The sequence below is a fragment of the Propithecus coquereli genome, unplaced genomic scaffold, assembly GCF_000956105.1.
Source record: "Propithecus coquereli isolate 6110/MARCELLA unplaced genomic scaffold, Pcoq_1.0 Scaffold995, whole genome shotgun sequence".
Taxonomy (NCBI): Eukaryota; Metazoa; Chordata; class Mammalia; order Primates; family Indriidae; genus Propithecus; species Propithecus coquereli.
The window spans coordinates 47197-72015 of record NW_012156340.1 but is presented as its reverse complement, the minus strand read 5'-3'; the positions used below and the strand labels follow the sequence as shown (position 1 = coordinate 72015).

General features: G+C 48.0%; 1 protein-coding gene across 1 annotated transcript in view; it reads left to right on the top strand.

The window, feature by feature from the left end:
• PLEKHM1 (pleckstrin homology domain containing, family M (with RUN domain) member 1) overlaps window positions 1-24819 on the top strand; it is a 53328-nt gene that overhangs the window by 23141 nt on the left and 5368 nt on the right. Inside the window, exons 5-9 of the mRNA XM_012665311.1 lie at window positions 2831-3236; window positions 12660-12930; window positions 15517-16437; window positions 20062-20207; window positions 23526-23719. Coding sequence (XP_012520765.1) covers window positions 2831-3236; window positions 12660-12930; window positions 15517-16437; window positions 20062-20207; window positions 23526-23719 — 1938 coding nt within the window. The remainder of the gene's footprint in view (window positions 1-2830; window positions 3237-12659; window positions 12931-15516; window positions 16438-20061; window positions 20208-23525; window positions 23720-24819) is intronic.

The following is a 24819-nucleotide window of genomic DNA, read 5'->3' as shown; positions in this document are numbered from 1 at the left end:
TGAGCCACCGCGCCCAGCCTGTCAGTCTGTTTTTAAAGTGAGACCTTAGAGCAAGAACCAGCACCTGCCTGCCTCCCCCCATAACTATTCCACAAACATCTTTCTGCCTGCCTCTGTGTGGTCACCTGTTTTTTAATCGAGATAGGATTTACGTACCCTAAAACCCACTATTTAAAAATGTATAATTCAGTGGTATTTAGTACATTCACAAGGTTGTGAATATACTGCTATCTAATTCAAGGACATTTTCACAGGCCAGGCGCAGTGGCTCATGCCTATATTCCCAGCACTTTGAGAGGCCAAGGCGGGAGGATCACTTGAGGCCAGGAGCCTGGGCAACATAGCGAGACCTCATCTCTACAAAAAATAAGAAAAATTAGCCTGGCATGGTGGCACATGCCTATAATCCCAGCTACTCAGGAGGCTAAGGTGGGAGGATCACTTGAGCCCAGGAGTTGGAGGCTGCAGTGAGCTATAATAACACTACTGTACTCGAGCCCAGGTGACAGAGCAAGACTCTGTCTTAAAAACAACAAAAATTTTAAAGTAAAAAGAAAAAAATTTTTCATCACCCTATAAGGAAACCCACCTTACTATTAGCTATAGATTTGCCTATTCTGGATATTTCATATAAATTCAATCATATAATATGTGGCTTTTTGTTTCTTCCACTGGTTTCTTCCACTTAGTATTATATAATGTTTTCAAGGTTCATTCATGTTACTATCATGATGACATGTACCATGGCTAAATAATATTTCATTGTATGGGTATACCACAATTTCTTTATCCATTCATCAGTGAATGGACATTGTTCCCCTACTTTTTGGCTACTATGAGTGATCTTGCTATGAACATTCATGTATAAGTTTGTGGACATATGTTTTTAATTCTCTTAGGTATATACTTAGGGGTGGAATTACTGAGTCATATATAACTCTATGTCTAACTTTTTGAGAAATTACCAAACTGTTTTCAGCAGTAGTTGCCCTATTCTACATTCCCACTACTAAAGTATAAGAATTTTAATTTCTCCATGTCTTTGTCAACACTTGTTATTCTCTGTCTTTTTGCTGTAGCCATCCTAGTGGGTGTAAAGTAGTATCTTATTGTGGTTTTGATTTCCATTTCCCACATGGCTAATGAAGTTCAGCATCTTTCATGTGTCTATTGGCCATTTGTCTTTTTATTGTTGAGTTATAAGAATTATTTGTATATTCTGGGTACTAGACCCTTATATATGATTTACAGATATTTCCCCCCATTCTGTGGGTTCTTTTCACTTTCCTGATTTTATCCTTTGAAGCGCAAAAGTTTTTAATTTTGATGAAGTCCAATTTATCTGTTTTTATTGGTTGCTGATAGTTTAGATATCACATCTAAGAAACCATTGCCTAATCCAAAGACATGAAATTTATACTTCTGTTTCCTTCAAAGAGTTTTATCATTTTAGCTCTTACATTTAGGTCTTTGATTCATTTGAGTTAATTTTTGTATGTGATGTGAGATTGTGGTCCGACTTTATTCCTTTGCATGGGACTATCAACTTATCCCAGCACCCCTTGTTGCAAAGTCTGTTCTTTCCCCATCGAAATGTCTTAATGTCCATGTTGAAGGCAATTGCTCATAAATATTTGGGTTGGTTACCTATTCTTGACTATAACGTCTTGAAATGTTGTTTGGGGTTATGATGATGTAGGTAAGAGCAGAGCTCAGAGGGAAAACCATCAGGTAAGTAACTTGAGTCCTAAAATCTTCAGTTCCATGAGCCCAAATTAAGGGGAGCTTCACGTGTCTTCTGGACCTAGTCTGAGCCATTAGAGCAGATACATGCAGTCTTTTGAACCCAGACAGCTTTCTTACCATCTGAACCTACATTTGTACATGACATATTCTACTGGTTTTATAAGCAGAAGAGGAGACAGCAGCAGATGGGTTTGTTTTAGAAATTAGACTTGGACTCTCAGAAGCCTCAGGAAAGTGAGGAGCAGTCACTAACCATGCACTTTCCAGAAAGCCCAGAATTATGTTTCTGTGTTCTGTGTGTGCGTGTCTGCAAAGGCAGTAACATTGGCTCCCTGTGGCCCCAGGAAGCACAACTGAGGGGACAAGGGGTGGCAGTCCCACCAGGAGGAATGAGTAGGTGTACACTCCATGTATACTTGTGCACGCCCTCACACTCCTTGTGTATACTGAGCTCCAACAGCAATTTCCGGAGACATGAGGCTTCCCTGTCTCCACACCCAGTCTAGCTCTGAGGGGCCAAGCCCTTGCACCTCCCTTCAACCCTGCTGTCCCAGTTCCTGCCCAGGGACAATGCTCGTCCTCACTTAGAAAACCTCTTTAGCCCTCACTTCACCTAGCGGACAGATTCACCCAGGGGGCAGAATCTTAGTGCCTCAGCTACTTGTGCTGTGGAGGAGCCCCACTTTGAGATACTTTCTCCACGGAGGCTCTGCTGCAGATAGCGTCTGGGGAAATGATCGCCCACACTCCATGGCCTACAATCAGCCTGTTCAGAATGGCAGGCAGTTCTCACTGGCATTGAGTCCTCTTTCTCTGCTGCATGAGGCTTCTCACCTGAGATCCTGGGCTCTACAACCCGCCTGCCCACCCAATCTGCCTGAGTTCTGGCCAGGGAAAGAGCCATTGGTGGGGAGTGTCAGAGGAGGGCTGTGTGAGGAGGGAGCACAGTGGATAATTAAGAGAGTGTGGTTTGTTTGTTTTAAATCATAAAACAGCAGTTTTGCATTCTTACCACTGCCCCAGTAGCCTTGGGCATTGTAGCCATCAACCTGTCACACAGGTTTCTTTGTTTGAAAACTTCTAGGGTGTTGTCGGAATTCAGCAAAGCCCAGGTAAACTCTGTGCCAACCAATGGAATGAGCCAAGAAACGGAGGTCCCCATGCTCCAGGGCTCGCTCTCCCTCCACGGCCTCGACACCAGCACACACCTGCACTATGAGGTGCCTGCAGAGCCCTTTCCTGCCCATGCAGCCTCTGCAACCCAAGATGGTGGCCATAAGCAGGAGCCGCATTCCCAGGCACCTGGCACCCTGGACGTGAAGCAGCTGGACACTGCCCAAGCTGTCCCTGCAGGGAACACCTCAGGCCAGCAGCCTTCTAGTACTGTGAGAGAGACGACCAGAGCAGTCAGCCAAGAGAGTGGCCAGCAGAAGACCCCATGGGGTGACGGAGTTGGACTGAAGCTTATGGCTTCCTCACACACCAGTCCGGTGAGTGGTGCAAGCTCTTTGGGAGGAGGTCTTGGGAAATATCTCAGCCCCACTGCAGGGTTTCCCCAGCTAGTGACCCTGAGGGGTCTCTGCTTTCTCCCCACTAACCTCCCTCCTCCTGCCTGGTGATAGCATTGTAATGATGGCGCTAATGTTTCTTGGTATGTGAATAGTAGATATGAGCCAGGCACCGTGCTACTCACTTGCCACACATATCTCCTGTCATCTTCACATCTACTCTTGAAGAAGATAATTCTCACCTGATCACACCACTCGCCAGCATAAGGCCCTGGGCAAGTCACTTCACTTCTTTGAGCCTTGGTCTCCTCCTTAGTCCTAGTTATTATTAAATTAATATTTTTATAAAATACCAGGCTTTGAAAATACTCATTTTGCAACATGAACCAGGTTTTTTTTAACTGCACTGTCCATGTGGTGGCCACTAGTCACGTGGCTGTTGGGCACTTAAAATGTGGCTAGTCCAAATTGAGATGTGCTGTGTAAAATAAGCACTGGAGTTTGATAACTTAATATGAAAAAAAGAATGTAAAATCTCTCAATTTTTATTGATTACATGTTAAAAATTAAAATATTTTGGATATATTGGATTAAATGAAGTATATTATTAAAATTTATTTCACCTGTTTCTTTTTACTTTTTCCAGTGTGGCCACTAGAACATTTAAAATTACGTATGTGGCTTGCATTGTATTTTTATTAGACAGTGCTGTTCTAGAATAAGCCAGTCCATCCCTGGACATCTCCTGGAGAGAGCCATGGGTGAAGAGGCTTGAGAACTACTAGCCCAGTGAAGCACCAAAGGCTGTGAACTTGAGCTCTTTTGCCCTTTATGTTTGTTCTTGCGTGGCCTTCGAAGTTTCCCAGACAAAGTTATTGACATTTACTGAGTGTTGGTAGAAAAGGTATGTATGTGGTATCTGCTCTTTCTGCAACTCAAACCCCAGCAGGGTGAGGGAGGGCAGCTGCTCCAGAAGGCCCAGGGCACCTACAGAAAAACTTCATAGGGCAGGGAAGAGGTAGTGCAGCCAGGGTTGTTGCCAAGATGAAGGGAGAGACAACAAATACCTTTACAGGCTTGAGTGCCTCTGACTGCTTCTCTTTCTGGGCTTCACGGTTAAACTACACCAAGGAGAGCAAAACAGGGTCATGAAAAGCAGAGGTAGGAATGTGTATGTTTGTGTGCACACGAAAGCCCCGTGTTATCCCAGCTGTATTCCAGGGATCACATTGGGTGTAGTCTTGCTTTGTCAGCTCCATCCGTGCTCATCTCTCCTTTGGGCATAGCTTCTAGATCATATAACTCAGGATGGGGCCAGGGCCATGAAATAGATGGGCAGAGGCACATATACCCTGTTTTGTTTTTTTTAACAATTTCTTGAGATGTAATTCACATACCATGCAATTCACCTATTAAAGTATAATTCAGTACTTTTTAGTATCTTCATAGGGTTGTACAACCATCATCACAACCTAATTTTAGAACATTTTCATCCCTCATAAAAGAAACCCCCTCACCCATTAGCAATCACTCCTCATCACTCTCCCATCCCCCACCTCCCTCCCCTCAACCCCTGGCAACCACTGATCTACTTTCTGTCTATAGATTTGCCTTCTGGCCATTTCATATAAATGGAATCATACAACACAGGGCTTTTCGTGACTGGCTTCTTTCTCTTAGCCTGATGTTTTTGAGGTTCATCCATGTTGTAGCATGTATCACTACTTTATTGCTTTTTACTGCTGAGTAATATTTTGTTGTATATTCCATCGTGTGGCTATATATCACACTTCATGGGTTCATCAGTTGATAGACATTTGGGTTATTTCTTCTTTTTGGCTATTATAAATAACACTGCTATACAACTTCATATACAGGTTTTGTGTGGACATGTTTCTAATTCTCTTTTATGCATAACTAAGAGTAGAATTTCTGGATCATATGATAGCTATGTTTAACCTTTTGAGGAACTGCCAAACTATTTTCCAAAGCAGCTGCCCCATTGTATATTCCTACCAGCAATGTATTTCTTCACATCCTCACCAACAGTTGTTATTGCCTCATTTTCTAAAAAATTAGTGTAGCCATTCCAGTGAGTAAGAAGTGATACCTCATTATGGTTTTGTTTTGCATTTCCCTGGTTAAAGATGTTGAGAATCTTTTCATATACTTATTGGCCATTTGTTTTTTTTCTTTGGAGAAGTGTCTATTCAAAACCTTTGCCCATTTTTAAATTGTCTTCTTATTACTGAGTTATAATAGTTCTTTATACAGTATTCTAGATACCACACCCTTAGCAGATACATGATCTGCAAATATTTTCTCCCATTTTGTTGGTTGTTTGCAGCGTAAAAGCTTTTGATTTTAATGTAGTCCAATTTTTCTATTTTTTTCTTTTGTCACTTGTGTTTTTGATGTCATATCTACGTACCTATTGCCTAATCCAAGGTCACAAAGATTTACTCTATGATTTCTTCTAAGAAGTTTATAGTTTTAGCTCTCACATTAAGGTCTGCGATCCATTTGGAGTTACTTTTGGTGTATGGTGGGTGTAGGTGTCCAGTTGTACCAGCACTATTTGTTGAAAAGCCTATTCTTTCCCCATTGGATTGTCCAACTCCACCCTTTAAAACTTTTTGAGGAATGATGTATTGTAAGTACCCAGATCTTCGGTGTACACCTCAGTGTGTTTACATATGATGTGCACCCTGTGGCCGCCATCCAGATCAAGATACAGAACATCCCAGCCCACCAGAAGGCTCCCATATACCTCCTCCTAGTCACTGCTCCCCTTCAAAGGAAAGTACCATTCTGACTTCTAGCGCCATACGTCGCTTTCCTGTTGCTGAGCCTCATATAAATGGAACCACACAGTATGTATTCTTTTGCATCTGGTTTCTTTCACCGAACATAATGTCTGTGAGATTCAGCTGCACATATAGCATGAGGCTATAGTTTGTTTTTTTCCATTGTTCTGTAGTATTCCATTATAAGAATATATCTCAATATATTTATCCATTTCTCTTCTTAGTGAACATTTGAGTTATTTCCAGACTTTGACCATTATGAAGAAAGCTGTGGTGAACATTCTCGTACATGCCTTTCGGTGAACCTCACACTCATTTCTGTGGGTGTTTCCTAGGATCGGAATTGCTTGGTCCTAGGGTAGACATATGTTTAGCTTTAGCAGATACTGCACTTGTACTAAAATACACTCACTGGCAATATATGAGCATTTTAGTTGCTTTTTAGCCAACGGTGTTGCCAATCTTTTTCATTTTAGCCACTCTAGTAGGTGTGTAGTGGTTTTAATTTTCAGTTCCCTGATGACTAAATATTTTGATACCTTTTCATTTGCTTATTGGCCATTTTTGATTCTCTTTTGTGGAGTGTCTATTCAAGTCATTATTCTCAGTTTTGTGTGTTTTCTATATTGATTTGCAGATGCTCTTTATATATTACAGATATAAATCTCTTATTGGAGAAAAAAGCAAATATCTTTTGCCAGTCTATGGCTTGCCTTAATGGTATTTTTTGCTGAACAGAAGTTCTTAATATTAATGATGTTCAACTTGGCAATCTTTTTGTTTATGGTTTGCATGGTTTTTGTCCTGTTTAAGAAATCTTTGTTTACCCCAAGGCTCTGAAGGTATTCTTCTGTTTTTTTTCCTAGAAGCATTAGTAATTTACCTTTCACAGTTAGGTTTGTGATCTGTGTGATTAATTTTTGTGTATGGTAGCAGTCAAAGTTCTTATTTTTTCCATATGGATATCTGGTTGACCTACCACCATTTATTGAATATGACCATATAGATCATGTAACTGTGTAAGAGTGGGTCAGACTCTCCATATTTACTATTCTGAAGATGGCTTAAGCAAATCCTGATGATTTACTTCCTGAAGATGAATGTTACGGAGGTTGTGACTAGGCAACTGCCAACCCATGCTGCAGGTCGAAGCAAGGCTCTGCAGCCATGACTCCACCTGGAGGCAGAGTGAGGCCCCTGGGGAGGGTGGCCGTGTGCCCCAGCAGGGCACCACAGAGTGTCATTGACCATGTTAGTTCACTCCTGCTCAGGGTCTGGCTTCTGCTTTACAGGCTCAGATATCCTGTCTTGCCAGGGCCCCAGAGCTGATGGGACAGGGTTGTTAACTCGTCAGCAAAGCTCCTCTGCTCACTGAGTTCTGACACTCTGGCCTCCTTGCAGCTCCTTAGACAAAGCAAGCGCCTTCCAGCCTCGGGCTTTTATGTTTCCTGTTCCCTCTTACCCAACTGGTTTCTGTTCCTCATTGTTGTGTCTGCCTTCCCTGCCCCCCATGTCTTAAAAAGCACCATCCCAGTGACTCTCTGTCCCATTTATCTGCTTTACTTTGTTTCTAACACTTATCACTATGTGCACTTATGTATTATCGCTTTGTCTACTTGCTTATTTCCAACTTCCTTACTAGAATGTTAGCACTATGATACAAAGGACCATGCCGTTTCGCTTCTATATTATCAGCACCAAGCACTGTACCATGGAGAAAGTAGGCGTCAGTTAATAATAGTTCTTGAACTGTCAAGAGACTCTCCAGATGCCAGCTAGCAAGTTTACTTTGCAAAGTGCACCACTGAGTGGACGGGGTGGTCGGGTCAGTCTGACTGGGGCAGGCTCCACCTCCTTGCTGGCCTCAGGGGACTATGATGGCTGGAGGGTTGCTTAGGGAACATGGAATTGCTTGGCACCAAGTCTCATGTGAGAACCTTGGATGCTGCCCCCTCCCTGCGTCTGTTTCCCAGGGGAGCTGTGGATTTATTCGTTCCCCCACGCACATAGTCGCCGCACACCACTGTGCAGCCTGCCGGCTCACACAGGCATGCTGGCTCCCTGCCTGTGCACAGTGTGTCCTGCACATCTGCCCCTGCTGTCCTCGTCTTTCTGTGCTTCCATCACTTAGCCATGTGCTTTTTATTTGACACTGTTTTGGGGGGCATGTTGGGGGCCACTGTCAAGTTTTATGGCACTGAGAACCATTCAATCTTTCTTTAAAAAAAATTTTCTCAATTCATTGAACACAACGTACTATGAGCCAAGCCACCATGCTAAGTGCTTAAGATACAGTGATATAACAGCCCTACAGTATGGGGATAGACCCTAGATTAGACAAATAAGTCTCCATATTGTAATTATACTTGCGCTGAGTGCTGGGAAGGGGAGGTGTGGGGAGTGGGAGAGCTCTCGAGGGTGACTGCATGTCCCAAAGCTGGGGGGTGTGAGTTGGATTCACAGTTTAACTCCCAGAGGGCAGTCTGAGTTTATAAATCTTGATTCTAATCACTGTCCCCATGGACCTCCCCATGGCATGTGGTCCCTTCCCGCAATTATGGGTACAGGCAGTCTGTCCACTGAGGACAGACTGGACAAAAAGTCCAGTCCTTTTGACAGTGGCCCAGAGACCTGGCATCTTGCTCCTCAATCAAACTGCTCTCTGGGATTTAGCTGTTGTATACAGTGTCGTGATACCTGTAGTACCTCAGAGTGGCATTCCTCTGTCTTGGGTCCCTGGTGGCAGGTGCAGCTCCAATGTAGATTTTTGGTCAGTGGTGATTTCCCCCCACTGCTAAAGGGACAGGGAGCTACCCAGCAGTGGACCCTGAGCGAGCAGGCAGAAGGAAGGTGGCAGGAGGAAGGGAGGGAAGAGGGAAACAGTGGTGCTCATGCTCTCACACTCTCTCCTGCCCACCCCCTGGGGGAGGGCACACAGCCTCAGAGCTCTGTCCAGGCCCGAGTGCAGAAGCTCCAAGGAACCTATGTTCCCACTGTTTTTCCCTGTGGCTTAAGAGAACAAAAGGTTTTCCCTAGAGTATCATTTCCTGGTGGCTGATCTGTGGCCAATGGACTGTGTGAACATTTCCTAATAGTCTCTGCCATCAATAGAGAGAGAAGCCCTCCCCAGTGAACATCCATAATCTTAAAATTCACATTTGTCTTCTTCCCTCCAGTTCCCTTGACCCACCTTCGTTACTGTACATTAAACACATTTGGATGGTCAAGATTTATTCCCTCCTCTTTTATGACTCTGAGCCAGGCACTCTTGCTGGAGATACCAAGAAAAATAACCATCCCAGGCAGCTTATAGGAGCTAGGGTGCGGGGCACAGAATCTCATGGAATCCTGGTCGGATCCAGCCCAGCTGGGGGAAGGAGGGATGTGGGCTGGGGGTGGGTGAGAGAAGCTTCCAGGAGGAGATGGTAGATAACCCCTGAGCTGAGTCTTAAAGGACAGTGATCTCACCTCAGGGCCATTAGCAGGGCTTGGGCTCACCGATTTCCCAGGTGTGTGTGTGGCTGCTGGGAGCTGTTCCTCCGCCCATTTTCCTCAGGAGTCCCCGGCCTCGATGGCCTAGGCAGGCTTTGTTCAAAATCCAGTGTTGCAGGCAGCGCCCAGTAGCCACCCTGACAGACACGCCATCCCGTCACTGGCAGAATGAAGCTCCTGCCAGTTCTAAGGACCTCAGTTCTGTGAGGCCCCCCTAGATGCCGAATCAGAACTCATGGAGTTTTCATTCTGAAGGCTCCTGTGTATATACATTAAATTAAATAAATTTGTATCATTTTCTCCTATTAAAAAAAAAAAAAAGAATTCACCACCATTGGCTTAAGGAGTCTTGTAGCATTGGAATGGATTAAACCATCCAAACCAACCCTCACGGAGCAGCCCAAGCCAGGCTTCTCTTTCCTGTCTATACAGCAAAGAACACAGCCTTGATTTAGGAGTTGGAAATAGCAATGTCAGGATGAGGTTGATGGCACTTAACAAAACAGCTGGGCTGGCCCCGCCCTGTGTGACTCATTTCCTCTGTGTAGACAGCCATGTAGGGTGGCCCAGCCTGCTTCCTTGCCTCCGCTTTTCCATGTTTAGGCACAGAAAGGCAGGGAGGGCTTGAAATAGTAGAAAAAAGGAACTAGAATCCATTCCCACAGCCCATTGACCCCAGACACCCCCCACTTCCCCCTGCCAGTGAGCAACCTCAGACTCAGAACAGCAGAAGGAGAGGGCAGGCCTGGCTGCCTGGGGCGCAGGGGCTGGCACAGAAGTGGGGAGCAGAGGCAGAGGCAGCTGGCGAGTCCCCTGCGTCCTGCTCACCAGGACTCCCTCCCTCATCTCAAACCCTGAAGCAGGGCTGAAAACCCTGCATGCTGGGACTGCTGGATGTCCACCTGCAGAAGGATAAAGTCATATCCCTTCCTTACACCTGACACGGATATTGACTCAAAATGGATCAGAGGAACTTTTGTGCTCCAGAGGGTACCATCAAGAAAGTGAAAACACAGTTCACAGAGTGGGAGAAATTATTTGCAAATCATATATCTGATAAGGGTCTAGCATTCAGAATATATGTAAAGAACCCTTACAACTTGTGTTAGTTTCCTAGGGTAGCTATAACAAAGTACCATAAATTGTATGGCTTAAAACAACAGAAATTTATTCTCTGATAGTTTTGGAGGCTAAATGCTCAAAATCCAGATGTCAGCAAGGTTGGTTCCTTCTGGAGATTCTAGGGAAGAATCTGTTCCATGCCTTTTTCTTAGTTTCTGGTATTGCTGGCAGTCCTTGGCATTCCTTGGCTTGTAGACACATCACTCCAGTCCCTCCCTCCATCATCACACGGTGTTGTCCCTCCATGTCTCTGTATTCACTTGGTGTTCTCTTTGTGTGTGTCTTTTCTCCTCTTCTTATAAGGACATCAGTCATACTGGGTAAAGGGCCCACCCTACTCCAATATGACCTTTTCTTAACAAGTTAAATGTGCAAAGACTCAATTTCCAAATAATGTCACATTCTGAGGTACTAGGGGTTAAGACTTCAACATGTCTGTTGGGAGGACACAATTCCACCCATGACAACTCAACAACAAAAAGACAAATAACCCAATTTTAAATTGGGCAAAGGGGCCAGGCATGGTGGCTCACACCTGTAATCCCAGTACTTTGGGGGGCCAAGGTGGGAGGATCACTTGAGTCCAGAAGTTAGAGGTTGCAGTGAGCTGTGATGATGCCACTGCACTCTAGCCTAGGTGACAGAGCAAGACCCTGTCTAAAAAAGAGAGAGAGAGAAAGGAAAGGGAAAGAAAGAAAGAAAACAGGCAAAGAAATTGAATAGATTTTTCTAGGAAGGAGAGGAGGGAGGGAGGGAGGGAAAAGAAAAGAAAACAGGCAGAGGAATTGAATAGATTTTTCTCCAAAGAAGATGTAGAGATGAACCATAAGTATATGAAAAGATGCCCAATGTCATTAGACATTAGGGAAATGCAAATCAAAATCACAATGAGATAGCACTTCTTCCCATCAGGATGGCTATAATCCAGAAGACAGATAGTAACAAATGTTGGAGAGTTTGTGGAGAAATTGGAACGCCATGCATTGCTGGTAGGAATGTAAAATGGTACAGCCACTTTGGCAAACAGTTTGGCAGTTCCTCAGGAAGTTAAACATAGTTACATATGATCCAGCATTTCTACTCCTAGGATATTCCCAAGGAATGAAGACATTAGTCCACATAAAAACTTGTATATGAATGCTCATAGCAGCATTATTTATATTAATAGTAGCCAAAAGAGTAGAGACAAGCCAGATGTCCATCAACTTATGAGTGGATAAACTACATGTGGGCCATCATACAATGGAATGTTATTTGGCAATAAAAAGGAATGAACACTCATGCATACCTACAACATGGATGAACCTTGAAAACATTATGTTAAGGGAAAGAATCTAGTCACAAAAGATTACATGTTACATGATTCCATTTATATGAAGTGGCCAGAACGGGCCTGTCTATAGAGACAGAAAGCAGATTAGTGGTTGCCTAGAGCTGGGGTGGTCAGGGGGAAATGAGAGTGGCTGCAGAAGGGTATGGGGTTGCTTTTTGGAGTGATGAAAATACTCTAAACTTATATTGTTGGTGATGGTTGTGCAACTCTGTGAATATACCAAAACTATGGAATTGTACACATTAAATGGGTCAATTTTAGGTGTTTGAGTCATATCTAAATAAAGGTTTTGGCTGGTGAGGTGGCTCACACCTATAATCCCAGCAGTTTGGGATGCTGAGGCAGGGTGATTGCTTGAGGCCAGGAGTTCAAGACCAGCCTGAGCAACACAGTGAGACCCTGTCTCTTCAAAAAATGAAAAAATTAGCTGGGCGTTGTGGCATGTGCCTTAGTCCCAGCTATTGAGGTGGCTGAGGCAGGAGGATCATTTGAGCCCAGGAGTTGGAGGTTGCCGTGAGCTATGATGGCACCACCACACTCTAGCCTGGGTGATAGAGCGAGACCCTGTCACAAACAAATAAATAAATAAAGTGGTTTTTTAAAAAACTTTAAAACAAAAAGAAACCTCTGTCTTTACTTCTTTCTCAACAGAAAAGCAAGAGCTGGATCTCAGAGGATGACTTCTACCGGCCTCCCCAGGAGCAACCTCCAGAGAGAGCTTCAGATTGCCCCGTGGCTTCTTCCAGAGGGCCTCCAGAGGCAAGGCCTGGTCTCCACAGGCATTTTTCTCAAGGACCAAGAAAAAGCTGCTCCCTGGGGGCATTAGACAAAGCATGTGTGCCTTCCCCAGGAAGCAGGAAAAGCAAGGCAGCCCCAGCGCAGGAGCATAGGAACTTCTGGGTGGTGCACCGGAGGCAGATGGGTAGGTGACTCTCGGGTTCCAGGTGGGCCCCATCTGCAGGGACTGTGCCTTTCGGAAAGCAGCTCTAAAGTCCTGTTTTCCATGACCAAATGGGTGGTGTGTTCTCACAAGAAAAACCTCATCCCAGAATGTATTAATGAGAAGCATTCGTGCTCAGTAATTCAGGAAGGCATTTCAGGAAAAGTAGTGTATTTTCTTACAAAATCTTAATAAAATAATGCTCAAAACTGCCTACAGAGTACAAAAATACTGTTTCATCTATGGAAACAGAAAATATTTTCCTTGAAATTACTCTATAAAAGTTGCGATTATAGAGAACTTTTGATTCTATCTGAAGCTCAGAGCAAATCTGGCCCCTTGAAGCCCTAGGTGTTTTCACTGATCCTGCCAAAGACTTTTATCTTAGATGGTTTATTTAACAGCTCTGGTGGGGTTTATCAGATCTGCTGTTTGTTTAGTGTCCTCCACATGCTGTTTACAGTGAGGCCAGCTTGATCTGTATACCCTGTGAAATTCCAGAAAGCGTTAAACAACTAGAACCTAATTTTTCTGTAACTCTCATAATGGGTTTCCCCTTCAAAACAAAGCAAAAACATGTACCCTAGTCTGTCTCCTCATTTTGCGTTTGCAGTGACCCAGCAGAGAATTGTACTTGGTTCAGGGGCCTGGGCCGGGTGGTGTGGTAGAGCCTGGTCTCCAGGCTGGCTCCTGCTACATGTGTCCTTTAGCCCTTGTGCTAGCTGCGGCCTCTGACCGTGCCAGAGAAGGTGCATTTTATGCTCAGGCCTTCGGGTTCCCTGAGGGGTAGAAAACCCTATACAACACTTTGAAACCCCAAAGGCTAGTCCAGGCTTGAGGGGAGACAATTGTGTGTCCTTTGGAACCCCTGGTTGGTGACAGACCCCGGGGGAGCAGGGAGCATTGAGCAGTGTGTGGATACACAGTCCTCACTCACTCATTCAGCAAATATTAATTGAGCATCTGTGATGTGCTAGGCATTGTTCTAGGTGCTGGGGACACAGCAGGAAGCAAAATAATGTCCCTCTCTCTTCATGGGATTTAGGGGGAGACAGGAAACAAGAAAATTAACAACTAAGCGTAAAGTATGGTCAGGTGGTAACAAATGCTTTGGAGAACAATAACTGAGGGAGTGCCAAAGTGGAGAGTGCACGATTGACATTTAGGGTGGTCAGGGAAGCCCCCACAAATAAAGTGACATTTGAGGAGATTGGGGTGGAGGGAAGCACCAGGCGATCTGTACATTTCAAGCAGGGAGAACAAATGCAAAGAACGTCATGCTGGGAACATGTTTGACATGTCCAGGGAACAATGAAGACTGGACTGGCAGGTGCCCAGGAGATGGTGGAGGGGCCTGTGGGCTTCTGCTTTGAGGGAGACATGGCAGCCACTGCAGACCTTTGGGCAGAGGGACATGCTCTGACTAACCTTTTAATCAGGTCATTGTTACCTGGGAGGTAGTGGTGGACCTGGTGAGAAGTGGGGTTCTCATGCATGTTGAAGGTAGAGCCACCAAGACTTGCTGACATTGTTGCGAAGGAAAGAGAATCTAGGGTAACTCCAAGGTTTTTAGCCCAAGCAACTGCAGGGATGAATTTTGCCATTTTATGAATGAGGAACATTAGGTTTGCAGTGGGAGACTTGGGGATGCATTTTGGATGTGTCGACTTTGAGGTGCCTGTTAGACGCACACGAAGCAGGTGGATACATGAATCTCACGTTCAAGAGGAAAGTCTAGGCTGGGGGTAGCAATGGGGAGTTATTGGCATAAAGCCCTGCAAGCAGGTGAGATCAGCTAGGAAGGGGCTGTCAGCAGAGAAGAGAGGAGGCCCTGGGACTGAGCTCTGAGTGCCATCTCTGGGAGGAGGAGCAGACCAGGGGGAAGGAGGGGAGATGAGGGCTGGGGAGGGGCCTTTGGATTTGGCAACGGGGAGGATATTGCTGGCCATCCCAGGGGCAGTTTTGGTGGAATGAGGGGACAAACACCTAATCTGAGCGGGTTCAAGGAGGAATGGGACCAGGGAAAGGAGAGAGAGAGAGAGTTTCCATACCTCAAGCAGTTTTTCTGTAAAGGGGGCTTGAGAAACAGGTGGTAATTAGAGATGTGAGTGGAGATAAGTGTTTCTAAAGATGGGAGGAACAAAAGCTTGTTTGTGTGCTGACGGGAACGACCCAGGAGAGAGAGGGAGAACTGCTGGTGAGATGTCCTTGTCCTCGAGTAGGTGGCAGGGGACCTCCTGCACAGGTGGGGGGGTTGGCCTCACACAGAAGTGACAGGAGGGAAGGGGGTGAGTGTGGTGATCAGGGCATGGAGATAATCTTTTGAGTGCTTTTATTTGCTCAGTGAAATACAAGAAGCAAGGTCAACTGCAGAGGGGGAGGATGGGGTGGAGGCGCTCAAAAAATATCCCCATCTGACTTTCAGAAGCCCGTTTGACAGTGCCCCACGTCTGGCCATTCTGGGGGCAGTCCTGTGTCCACACCCACAACAGGACATCAGGCACCAGAGGTTGCCTTGGGCAATGAGGGGACAGGCCTGTAGTCTAACATGCCTCTTTCTGCCTCCAGGGCTGTCCAACCCGTTCCGGGGTCTCATGAAACTGGGCACAGTAGAGCGGCGGGGGGCGATGGGCATCTGGAAGGAACTCTTCTGTGAGCTCTCCCCACTGGAATTCCGCCTCTACCTGAGCGACGAGGAGCGCACCTGTGTGGAGAACTGCTCCCTGCTGCGCTGCGAGGCTGTGGGGCCGGCCCACAGTGACGGGCGCTTCGAGCTGGTGTTCTCTGGCAAGAAGCTGGCCTTGCGAGCCTCGTCCCAGGATGAAGCCGAGGACTGGCTGGACCGCGTGCGGGAGGCCCTGCAGAAGGCCCGGCCTCAGCCGGAGGATGAATGGGTGAACATCGAGTACCCAGACCAGCCTGAGGGGCCCCCTGAGGTGCCCCAGGGTGGCCGCCCCTCTCACCCGGACCTGCTCTCGGAGCCTGCGACCCTCCAGGGCACGCAGTTTGACTGGTCATCTGCCCAAGTTCCAGAGCCAGACGCTATTAAGGAGTCCCTTCTGTACCTGTACACGGACAGGACCTGGGTGCCCTGTATTTTTTCCCTGTCCTTGGAGTCTTTGAAATGCTTCCGTGTGAGAAACAACGAGAAGATGCTAAGCGACAGCCATGGCATTGAGACCATCAGAGACATCCTGCCAGACACGAGCCTCGGGGGCCCATCCTTCTTTAAAATCATCACGGCCAAGGCCGTCCTGAAGCTGCAGGCTGGGAATGCCGAGGAGGCTGCCCTGTGGAGGGATCTGGTCCGCAAGGTCCTGGCGTCCTACTTGGAGACAGCTGAGGAGGCAGTGACGCTCAGCGGGAGTCTGGATGAAAACTATCAGGAGGTGCTGAAGTTCGCCACCCGCGAGAACGGCTTCCTACTGCAGTACCTGGTGGCCATCCCCACGGAGAAAGGCCTCGACTCCCAGGGCTGCTTCTGTGCAGGTGCTGACCTGCTCTCCTGCCACCCCTAGTCTGCCAGCCAGCCTCACTCTGCCTCCTGCGGGGTCCTGATTTAGGCTCTCCACCCTTCTTGCCTCCCCGCAAGTGCGCCGTCCTTCCCCTGGGATGGGGCAGCAGATGAGGCTTGTCCTGTGGCCTCTACTCCGCCCCAGCATGCACTGGGGCTGGTGCTCGTGCTCACAGGCAGGGGACCCCACTCTCCTTCCCTCTCCTGCCCCCTCCTGCTGGGGGCTGGGACCTGGGGTGGCAGCCGTGCTACCTGCTGCTGCTCTGGGAGTCCCACCCCTCTTCATCTTATTACTGTGCTGTCGCATTCTTTCAGAGCGAGGGCATGATATCCTTCCAAATATTTCTGCATACTTTTGCAAGTAGACACAATTTTTTAAATTACAAAGAGGGGCTTATGCTATTCAGGGCTGTCCAACAGAACTTTCTGTGATGATGAAAATGTTCTAGATCTGCACTGTCCAGGGCCGTAGCTATGAGCCACATGTGGCTACTGGGGGCTTAAAATGTGGCTAGCATGACTAAGGAACTGAATTTTCCATTTACATTTATTTAAATGTAAAGGGTTCTATGTGGCTTATGGCCACTGTATTGGACAGCACCTCTGTATGTATCATTGACCCTTGAATAATGCAGGGGTTGGGGTGTTGGCTCCCCCCCGACCCCGTGCAGTCAAATATCTACATATAAAAATTTTTTTTTAAGAGTTTTACTCTGTCACCCAGGTTATTGAGAAGATGCTAAGCTACTCTTGGGCTCAAGTGGTCCCCCTGCCTCAGCCTCCCGAGTAGCTGGGACTACAGTCACGTGCTACCACACTCAGCTAATTTTTAAATTTTTTGTAGAGACAGTGTCTCAATATGTTACTCAGGTTGGTCTCGAACTCCTGGGCTCAAGCAGTCCTCCTACCTCGGCCTCCCAAAGTGGTGGGATTACAGGTGCGAGCCACTGTGTCCACTGGCCCACATATAACTTCTGACTTCCCAAAAACTTTACTAATAGCCCATTGTCAGCCTGAAGCCTTACCAATAGCATAAACAGTCGATTAACATATTTTATATGTTATACACAGGGTGTCCCAAAAGTCACCATTCATAGGGAAAGTGGGAAATTGTAGCTAAATGTACCTTTATTTACAAAATATCACAAAATTTTATGAAACTTCCCTTTGTATGGAGACTTTTGGGATACGCAGTATTGTATTCTTACAATGGAGTAAGCAGGAGGAAAGAAAATGTCACTAAGAGAATCCTAAGGAAGAGAAAATATATCTACTATGCATTAAACTGAAGTGGCTCATCATAAGGGTCTTCATCCTTGTCATCCTCACATTGAGCAGACTGAGGAGGAAGAGGAGTTGGTCTTGCTTTCTCATGGGTGGCAGAGGTGAAAGAAAATCCACGTATAAGTGGACCCGAACAGTTGAAACCCATGTTGTTCAAGGGTCAACTGTATATTGTTCTGCAACTTGGTTTTTTCCTACTTAGTATAATAATACATTATGGATGTTCCAAGTCAGCACACCTGCCCCACCACTCTCATCTAATACTTCGTGCTGGGCACTGGGTCAGATGCTTATTTGGATTATCTCATTTAATCCTCACAACAAGCCTGTAGAGATAAGCGCTGCTATTGTCTCTCTTTACAGATGAGGAAACTGAGGCACACAGCTGGTAAGTACTTTGTCTTGGGTTCACACAGCTAGTCAGTGGGAAGACCTTGGTGGTCGAGCACCAGAGCCTGTGCTCATAGGCAGGACCCCGGAGGGCCTCCCACCCTTGTATCATTCAGGGCTGCATGATGTCCCTCTGCCCACATTCCATTGCTACCTCTTCCCACTCCCTGCTATCCAGGGGGAGGTGGCATCTCCATCACCATGGTGCCCTCAGGTGGCCTGCGAGGAGGTTGTCCTGCTGCAGAAGGCCAGAGCAAGAGGCTGAGCCTTGGTTTGGGAGCTGTCCTGCTGAAGTAGACTAGAGGGAAGCCTGCTTCAAGCATCTAGAAGGAAGTGGTCTGCGGTTGGCCCCCAGATGGTGGGACAAGCGAGGCAGTGCAGAGCTTCCTGCAGAAACCACCTGCAAGCCAGTGTTCAGCCTCACCCCACCCACCCCAGCACTCACACGTTGCTCTTTAGCCTGTGGGGGCCAGGCTGGGAGGTGGCCAGGACTCCAGGGCTTTTGAGGAGTGGTTCCCCGCTCATGGGCATGAACCCTGCAGGGACAGCTCTCACCATGGCTGCCACCCACCAGCCTGCCAGCGGGATCATGTGTGACACCGGGAAGCTTGGGCTTCATTTCCACCCAGCACACACAGCTCAGTGGCCAGACACCGACTGCAGGCATCTGGGTTGGATTTCATAGTTTGCAGGGCATTTTTAGAATCTTGTCATGTTTAAACTTTGTAATAACCCCACAAAATAGCTGGTAGTTACTGAATTTTACAAACTCTGAAATGGAACCCTGAAAAAATTAGGTGAAGTGGAGGATGAGGTGGCTGGTAAGCAGCATTGTGGGCCCTCTGGTCCCAAGACCTGGGGGCGGCACAGCACGTGTTCAGAATTTGAGTTGGGCCTTAGCTTTTTGCCCTGGGCACACCTCATCCCACCTCCCCCACCCCTCACTGTGGAGGGACCTCCACCTGTGGAGGCTGAAGCTGGCCCTGCCCCACTGTCCCGAGGTATCAGGCAGCTCTGGGTTTAAGCTGGCACCAGGCCGTGTGCAAACTGCCCTCCCCAGGGCCAGCCCCATCTCCCCAGCTCCTTCTCTGTTTGCCGAGGCCCCGACTTAGTTGCTTCCATTTCTGGGCCCCATTGGAGGAGTGGGCCTAGGGGAGGCTGGCATTGCTGAGCTAGCAGTGGAGACGTTGAACACAGGCAGCCAGGGGTAATGGAGCAGAAAGTGGGTTGAACCAACCAAACCCAGATTTGAATGCCAGCAATGCCACTTAATCGTTGTGTGACCAGGAAGATTTTTTAATGTCTCTGAGCATCAGTTTCTTCAGCTGTAAAATGACGATGATAATTCTTACAGTGTGTTGTCATAAAGATTAATTAATAGGGTTGATTCTTCTTATTTTTCTTTATTCTTTTTCTCTTTTTTTTTTCCTTTACGGCCCTTAGAGACTGAATTAGGGTTGATTCTGAGTGGTGGCAATCTGAGTGATGATTATTTTTATCTTTCCTTTAAAAGAAAATTAAAGCTGGGCACGGTGGCTCACGCCTGTAATCTAGTCCTGGCACCCTGGGAGGCTACAGCGGGAGGATCGCTTGAGCTCAGGAGTTGGAGACCAGCCTGAGCAAGAGTGTGACCCTGTCTCTAAAAATAGAAAAAATTAGCTGGGTGTGGTGATGTGCACCTGTAGTCCCAGCTACTCAGGAGGCTGAGGCAGGAGGATGGCTTGAGCCCAGGAGTCTAAGGTTGCAGTGAGCTATGATGACATCACTGCACTGTAGCCTGGGAGACAGAGCAAGACTGTCTCAAAAATCAATAAAATAATAAAATTTAAAAATTCACTAGCAGGTCCTTTCCACCATAGTAGCTACCATGTCACTGTAGGAGCTGACTCTGGCCCTGCCTCTCACCCACCACCCTTTCTCTGCAGGCTGCTCCCGGCAGATCGGCTTCTCCTTTGTACGACCCAAGCTCTGTGCCTTCTCTGGCCTCTATTACTGTGACATCTGCCACCAAGATGATGCCTCAGTGATTCCGGCCAGGATCATCCACAACTGGGACCTCACCAAGCGCCCGGTAAGTCTGGAGCCCAGCCTGTCAAGGCCACACAGGGCTGCTGAGGGACGGAGGAGTGTCCCCTCCTTGCTGCTCTCGATCTGTTTGGAAGAGTTTGGCTCTAGGGAAGCTAGTGTCACTGGTTCAGGCACAATAATGTGGGGCGGCTAACCAAGAGAGAGGCTTGGTGCCTGTCCACAGCCCCTGGGCAGAGCTGTGTCAATGCCTTCCTTGGTCCCAAGGTGGGAGTCTGAGGATGGTCCTCTGTAGCAACAGACAAAACTGTTTAAGGGACCAGCAACTGGATGGATGGATGGATTGGAAGGATAGATTAGATATATATCCTATCTATATAGGATGGACAGATGAATGGGTAGGTAGATGGGTAGATAGGCTGGCCAGCCGCCTGACTGCACCACTTGGTATCAGCCTTGCCTTTGCAAACCCTGCTAGGCCCAGGTAACTGCACTGCCCTGCAGGCCCTACATGGGCTTACTTATTTCATGTTTTTAAAGAGCATTGTTTCTGGAGCTCCCCTCATTATTAAGATAATACATGGTTATTGTTTAACATTTTTAAATTACAGAAAAGCCCAAAGACAAATCAAAATTATGTGTCATAGCCCAGAAATAATCACTGTCACATTTCAGGGTATACCCTTTTCTGCACACTTACTTACATATGCATCTACTTTTTATAAAAGTTGGGATCATACTGGCCTTACACTGCTTTATAACATGCTTGATGCGTACTATATCTTACGTACTTTTTTATGTTCAACAAATACTTTCGAATAGGATGTTCTCTAAGATCTTTCAGGTTTTCCTCTTCTCCAGCTGAGTTTAGCCGCTTTTCTAGCTGTGTTACCAAAGCGAATTCACTTCAAGTTCCTCATCTGTAAAAGGGGTTGTAACAGTGTGTGTGGGGTGTTGGGAGGACAGGTGTAGCAGGGTGGCCTTTCCCTCCCCAAGGCCTGCCACTCGTCCTGTCCTGAATCCCATTGGTCAGGGTCTGCCCCAAGGGCACAAACTTGGCTTTCTTCCAAAGGCACAGATTTCTACTAAGACAGGCACAGGAACATGAGGAAGAAGCTGTGGCCGTGCAGGCTTGGTGTGGCTGTATCCTCATCAGAGGACACGGAGGTGACTGAGCCAGTTCCACCCCAGCCTCCACCTCCCTGAGGAGGGGAAACCCCAAAGAAGTTGGCTTCATTTGGGATTTTTTATTGTTTACTTTGTCCCTACCCCTGCCCTCAGTGTTAAATATTTAACTAACTATACAGAGAAAATTAAATGTTAAATTAAATAGTAAGTACAATTAAAATATTAAATATAAAATAAAATATTAAAATTACCAAAAATGCAATGAACCCTTTGACCATAAAACACATTTGCTGTTAACAAGACCCTGATATTTCTGTTGCGCCGTCTCTCATTCATTTGCGGTAATCCTTGTACCACTTCCTTTTTCTAACTAGAAAATCACAATACTTTTCAAGGCATATCTGAGATCAGAAAATCCCTATCTTGCTCTCAGAGATCACTGGCCTGAAAGACAGGAAAATTCAAAGTAAATTAGCTGGCCCATAGGTTCGGGGCCCTATCATTCACTGCCACTGCTCTGGCTGACCCACTTGAGCCAAGGCCTGGCTGGCACTTGGCAGGGTGTCAGCCCAGGCCTAGGGCTTCTTTGTCTCCTCCATTCCCACAGGGTGGGAACAGCCCCCAGGGGGCATGAGGCCCCTGCCCATCTGCAGCGCTTGGCAGTGTGCAGCACACATTCCTGCGTGTTATTTCATCTGAGCCTCACCCGAGGCCTGGGGCTGAGTCACGGGAAGAGCTGGGCTGGGGCTGAGGAACAGCAGCGTGACCTAAGTCACCAGGGGAGTTTGCCCTTGGGCTGCCCCTAGGCCGAGGGGCTGGTACCTCAGGGCCCTAGGATGTGGAAAAAGAAGGGGTCATCCATTGCCAGGGGAGGCGGGAGATGCTGGTGGAGCTGGGACACAGGAGGCCAGAGGTCTTCTCAGCCCCTGAATACAGGGGCAGGTCTCCTGAGGGCCTGTCCAGCCCCCAGCCCTCAAGGGGACAGCAGGGCCACACCAGGCACTCACACAGCAGCCAACAGCAGCACACGTTTACCCAGCATGTGCTACATGCCAGGCCCTGTGCCAGGAGCTCACGTAGGTGACCTCTGTTCATCTAAACTCAAAATAATCCCATGAGAAAGAAGCCCCAGTCCCAGGCAGATGCTGGCTAGTGCCAGCCAGGCCTCCGCACGAGTGGGTCAGCCAGAGCGGCAACAGCGCACATAAGGCCCCAAACCCACAGGCCTTGGGTGCTCTTATTTTCCCCATTTTACACATGAGGAAACTGAGTCACAGAGAGGATACCTTTCACAAGGTCCTACAGGCAGGAAGTGATGGAGGCAGGATTCAATCCAAGTGTGACCCCAGAGCTGGACTCCTAACCGCTGCACAGTAGTCGACCGTGGGGAACGTCTCAGCTCCTGTTCTTACCATGCAGTGGGGACGCCGCAGGGGAGAGGGACTTCTCCTTAGCTAGCATGGCAGCCTGATGTTCAGAGACGGCACCTCAGTCAGGCCCAGGCTCCCTTTCCACAGGCAGGCTGGATACACCACGTTAGCTCCTCTGAGCCTGTTCCCTCATCTGTAAAATGGGGACACTTTCCCTCAGGGGTTGTTCTGACGGTGAAGGTGGGATGTGGTCAACATCCCTAGCCCAGTGTTTGGCAAATAGAAGGTGCTCAGTTATTGGCATTGGCATCAGGGTCAGGACCGAGGGTAGAACCATCAACACCCTATCAGTTGGGAGAGGCCGAGGTTGGTCACTCAACTTCACATGAGGGTCGGGGGGGCCCTGGTGGTTGCTGCTGGGAGAGCCGCGAGGAGGGGAAGCCTCTTGCTAAGCTGTGTCTGATCCACGGCTTCCTGTGGCTGGAGCCTGACTCAGACTAGACACCTGGTTCCTGAGTCAGGGCCCCCAGGGGAGCGCCTGTTTCCTTCAGGCAGGAAAATGGGGCTGGGAGGACAGGAAGGCGTGGGAAGGGGCGGTGATCAGAGTGGCCCTCCTCTGTCTCAACACAGCTGGGAGGGGCAGCTGCCATTGGGGACGAGTGGGTTTGGGAGTCAGATAAACTGGGTTCAAGTCTCAACTGTACCATTTATGAGCTGTGTGACCTTGGCCAAGTTGCTTCATCTCTCTGAACCTGTTTGCTCAACTGTAAAATGAAGCTAGTACTTCAGGTGAATGAGTAGGTAATGTCGTGCCCGGCCCAGAGGTGCCCACTGAACAGCCTTTCTTCCCGCCCCCGGCGCCCCAGGTCTGCCGACAGGCCCTCAAGTTCCTGAAGCAGATCCAGGCCCAGCCCCTCATCAACCTGCAGCTGGTGAACCCGTCTCTGTACGAGCACGAGGAGCAGATGCGCCTCATTGGGCGGAGCCGCGAGCAGCTGAAGCTCCTTGGGGACTACCTGGGCCTGTGCCGCAGCGGCGCCCTGAAGGAGCTGAGCAAGAGGTGAGCATGATGCGCATGTGCACACGCATGCAGGGGACCTGTGCCCAAGGCCAGGCATCCACTTGGGAGAAATGCCAGGGCTGGGAGGAGATCTTTCCACTGAGCCTGGAAAATTACCGTGTCCTTTGGGAGTGGTTTTGTTCACATATTCACTTGTTCATTCAAAAATATTTATTGAGAACATACTGAGTACCAAGCACTGGGCTAGGGTTTTGCGATATAACACTGAGCAAGGCAGAGCCAGGTCCTACCTTCTGGAAGCTTCTGGTCTGGCAGGGAAGGCAGATGAGTAAGCTGGCAACTCCAGCTAGGGGTGAGGGCTGCGAGAGAGATGTAGGATACCCTGGAAGCACAAAGGTGAGACAGCCAGCCCAGATTGGAGCAGGACAAAGAGGGGAGACTTCCTAGAGGAAGTGGCTTCTAAGGTGAGACATGCAAAATGAATCAGGAATTAGGAAGGGGAAGAAAAGGAAGAAGCGTGTTCCAGACAGAAGGAACAGCATGTGCAGGCCTTGAACAAAGGCACCATCCATGGGAAGAGCAGGGAGCACTTTGGCTGGAGCAAGGAGGGAAGTGGGGAGTGTGTTGAGGGGCAGGCGAGGCCCAGATCACGGAGGGCAGGGCCCTGTGTCCTCCCTGCCCCAGCCAGTCCTCCATCCCGTGGCTGCTTGCCGTGTCCGTGGCAGCTTCCCTCCTAAAATTGTGCAAAGAGTGCAAGATCAGGGCAGGACCCTCAGGATGCCCTTCACGAAGCTTCTCAGTACCCAGAGCCTGGTACCCTGGGGCCTTTGGTGCTCAGGGATGGGCTGTGATGCTGGGGTTCAGCATGGACTTAGAAGGCCTTTCTGTGCCGGCCATGAACACCTCCTAGCCCTGTGTCACAGACCAGTCTGCTTGCTGCCTTTTGAGGGGCTGTGCTCTCCTGGGGCCCTCAGGAGGGCAGGCCTCAGACCTTAGGTGGAAGAGCTGGTCCCGCTGCCCAGCATGGGCTTCGCATCTGCCTTTGCTGGGCTTCTGGGGACTTGGACTAGCTCACAAGCCCCTCCAGGTTCCTCCCTCCGGCCTGCCCTCCCCACAGAGCTGGCACCCAGAGCACCTGT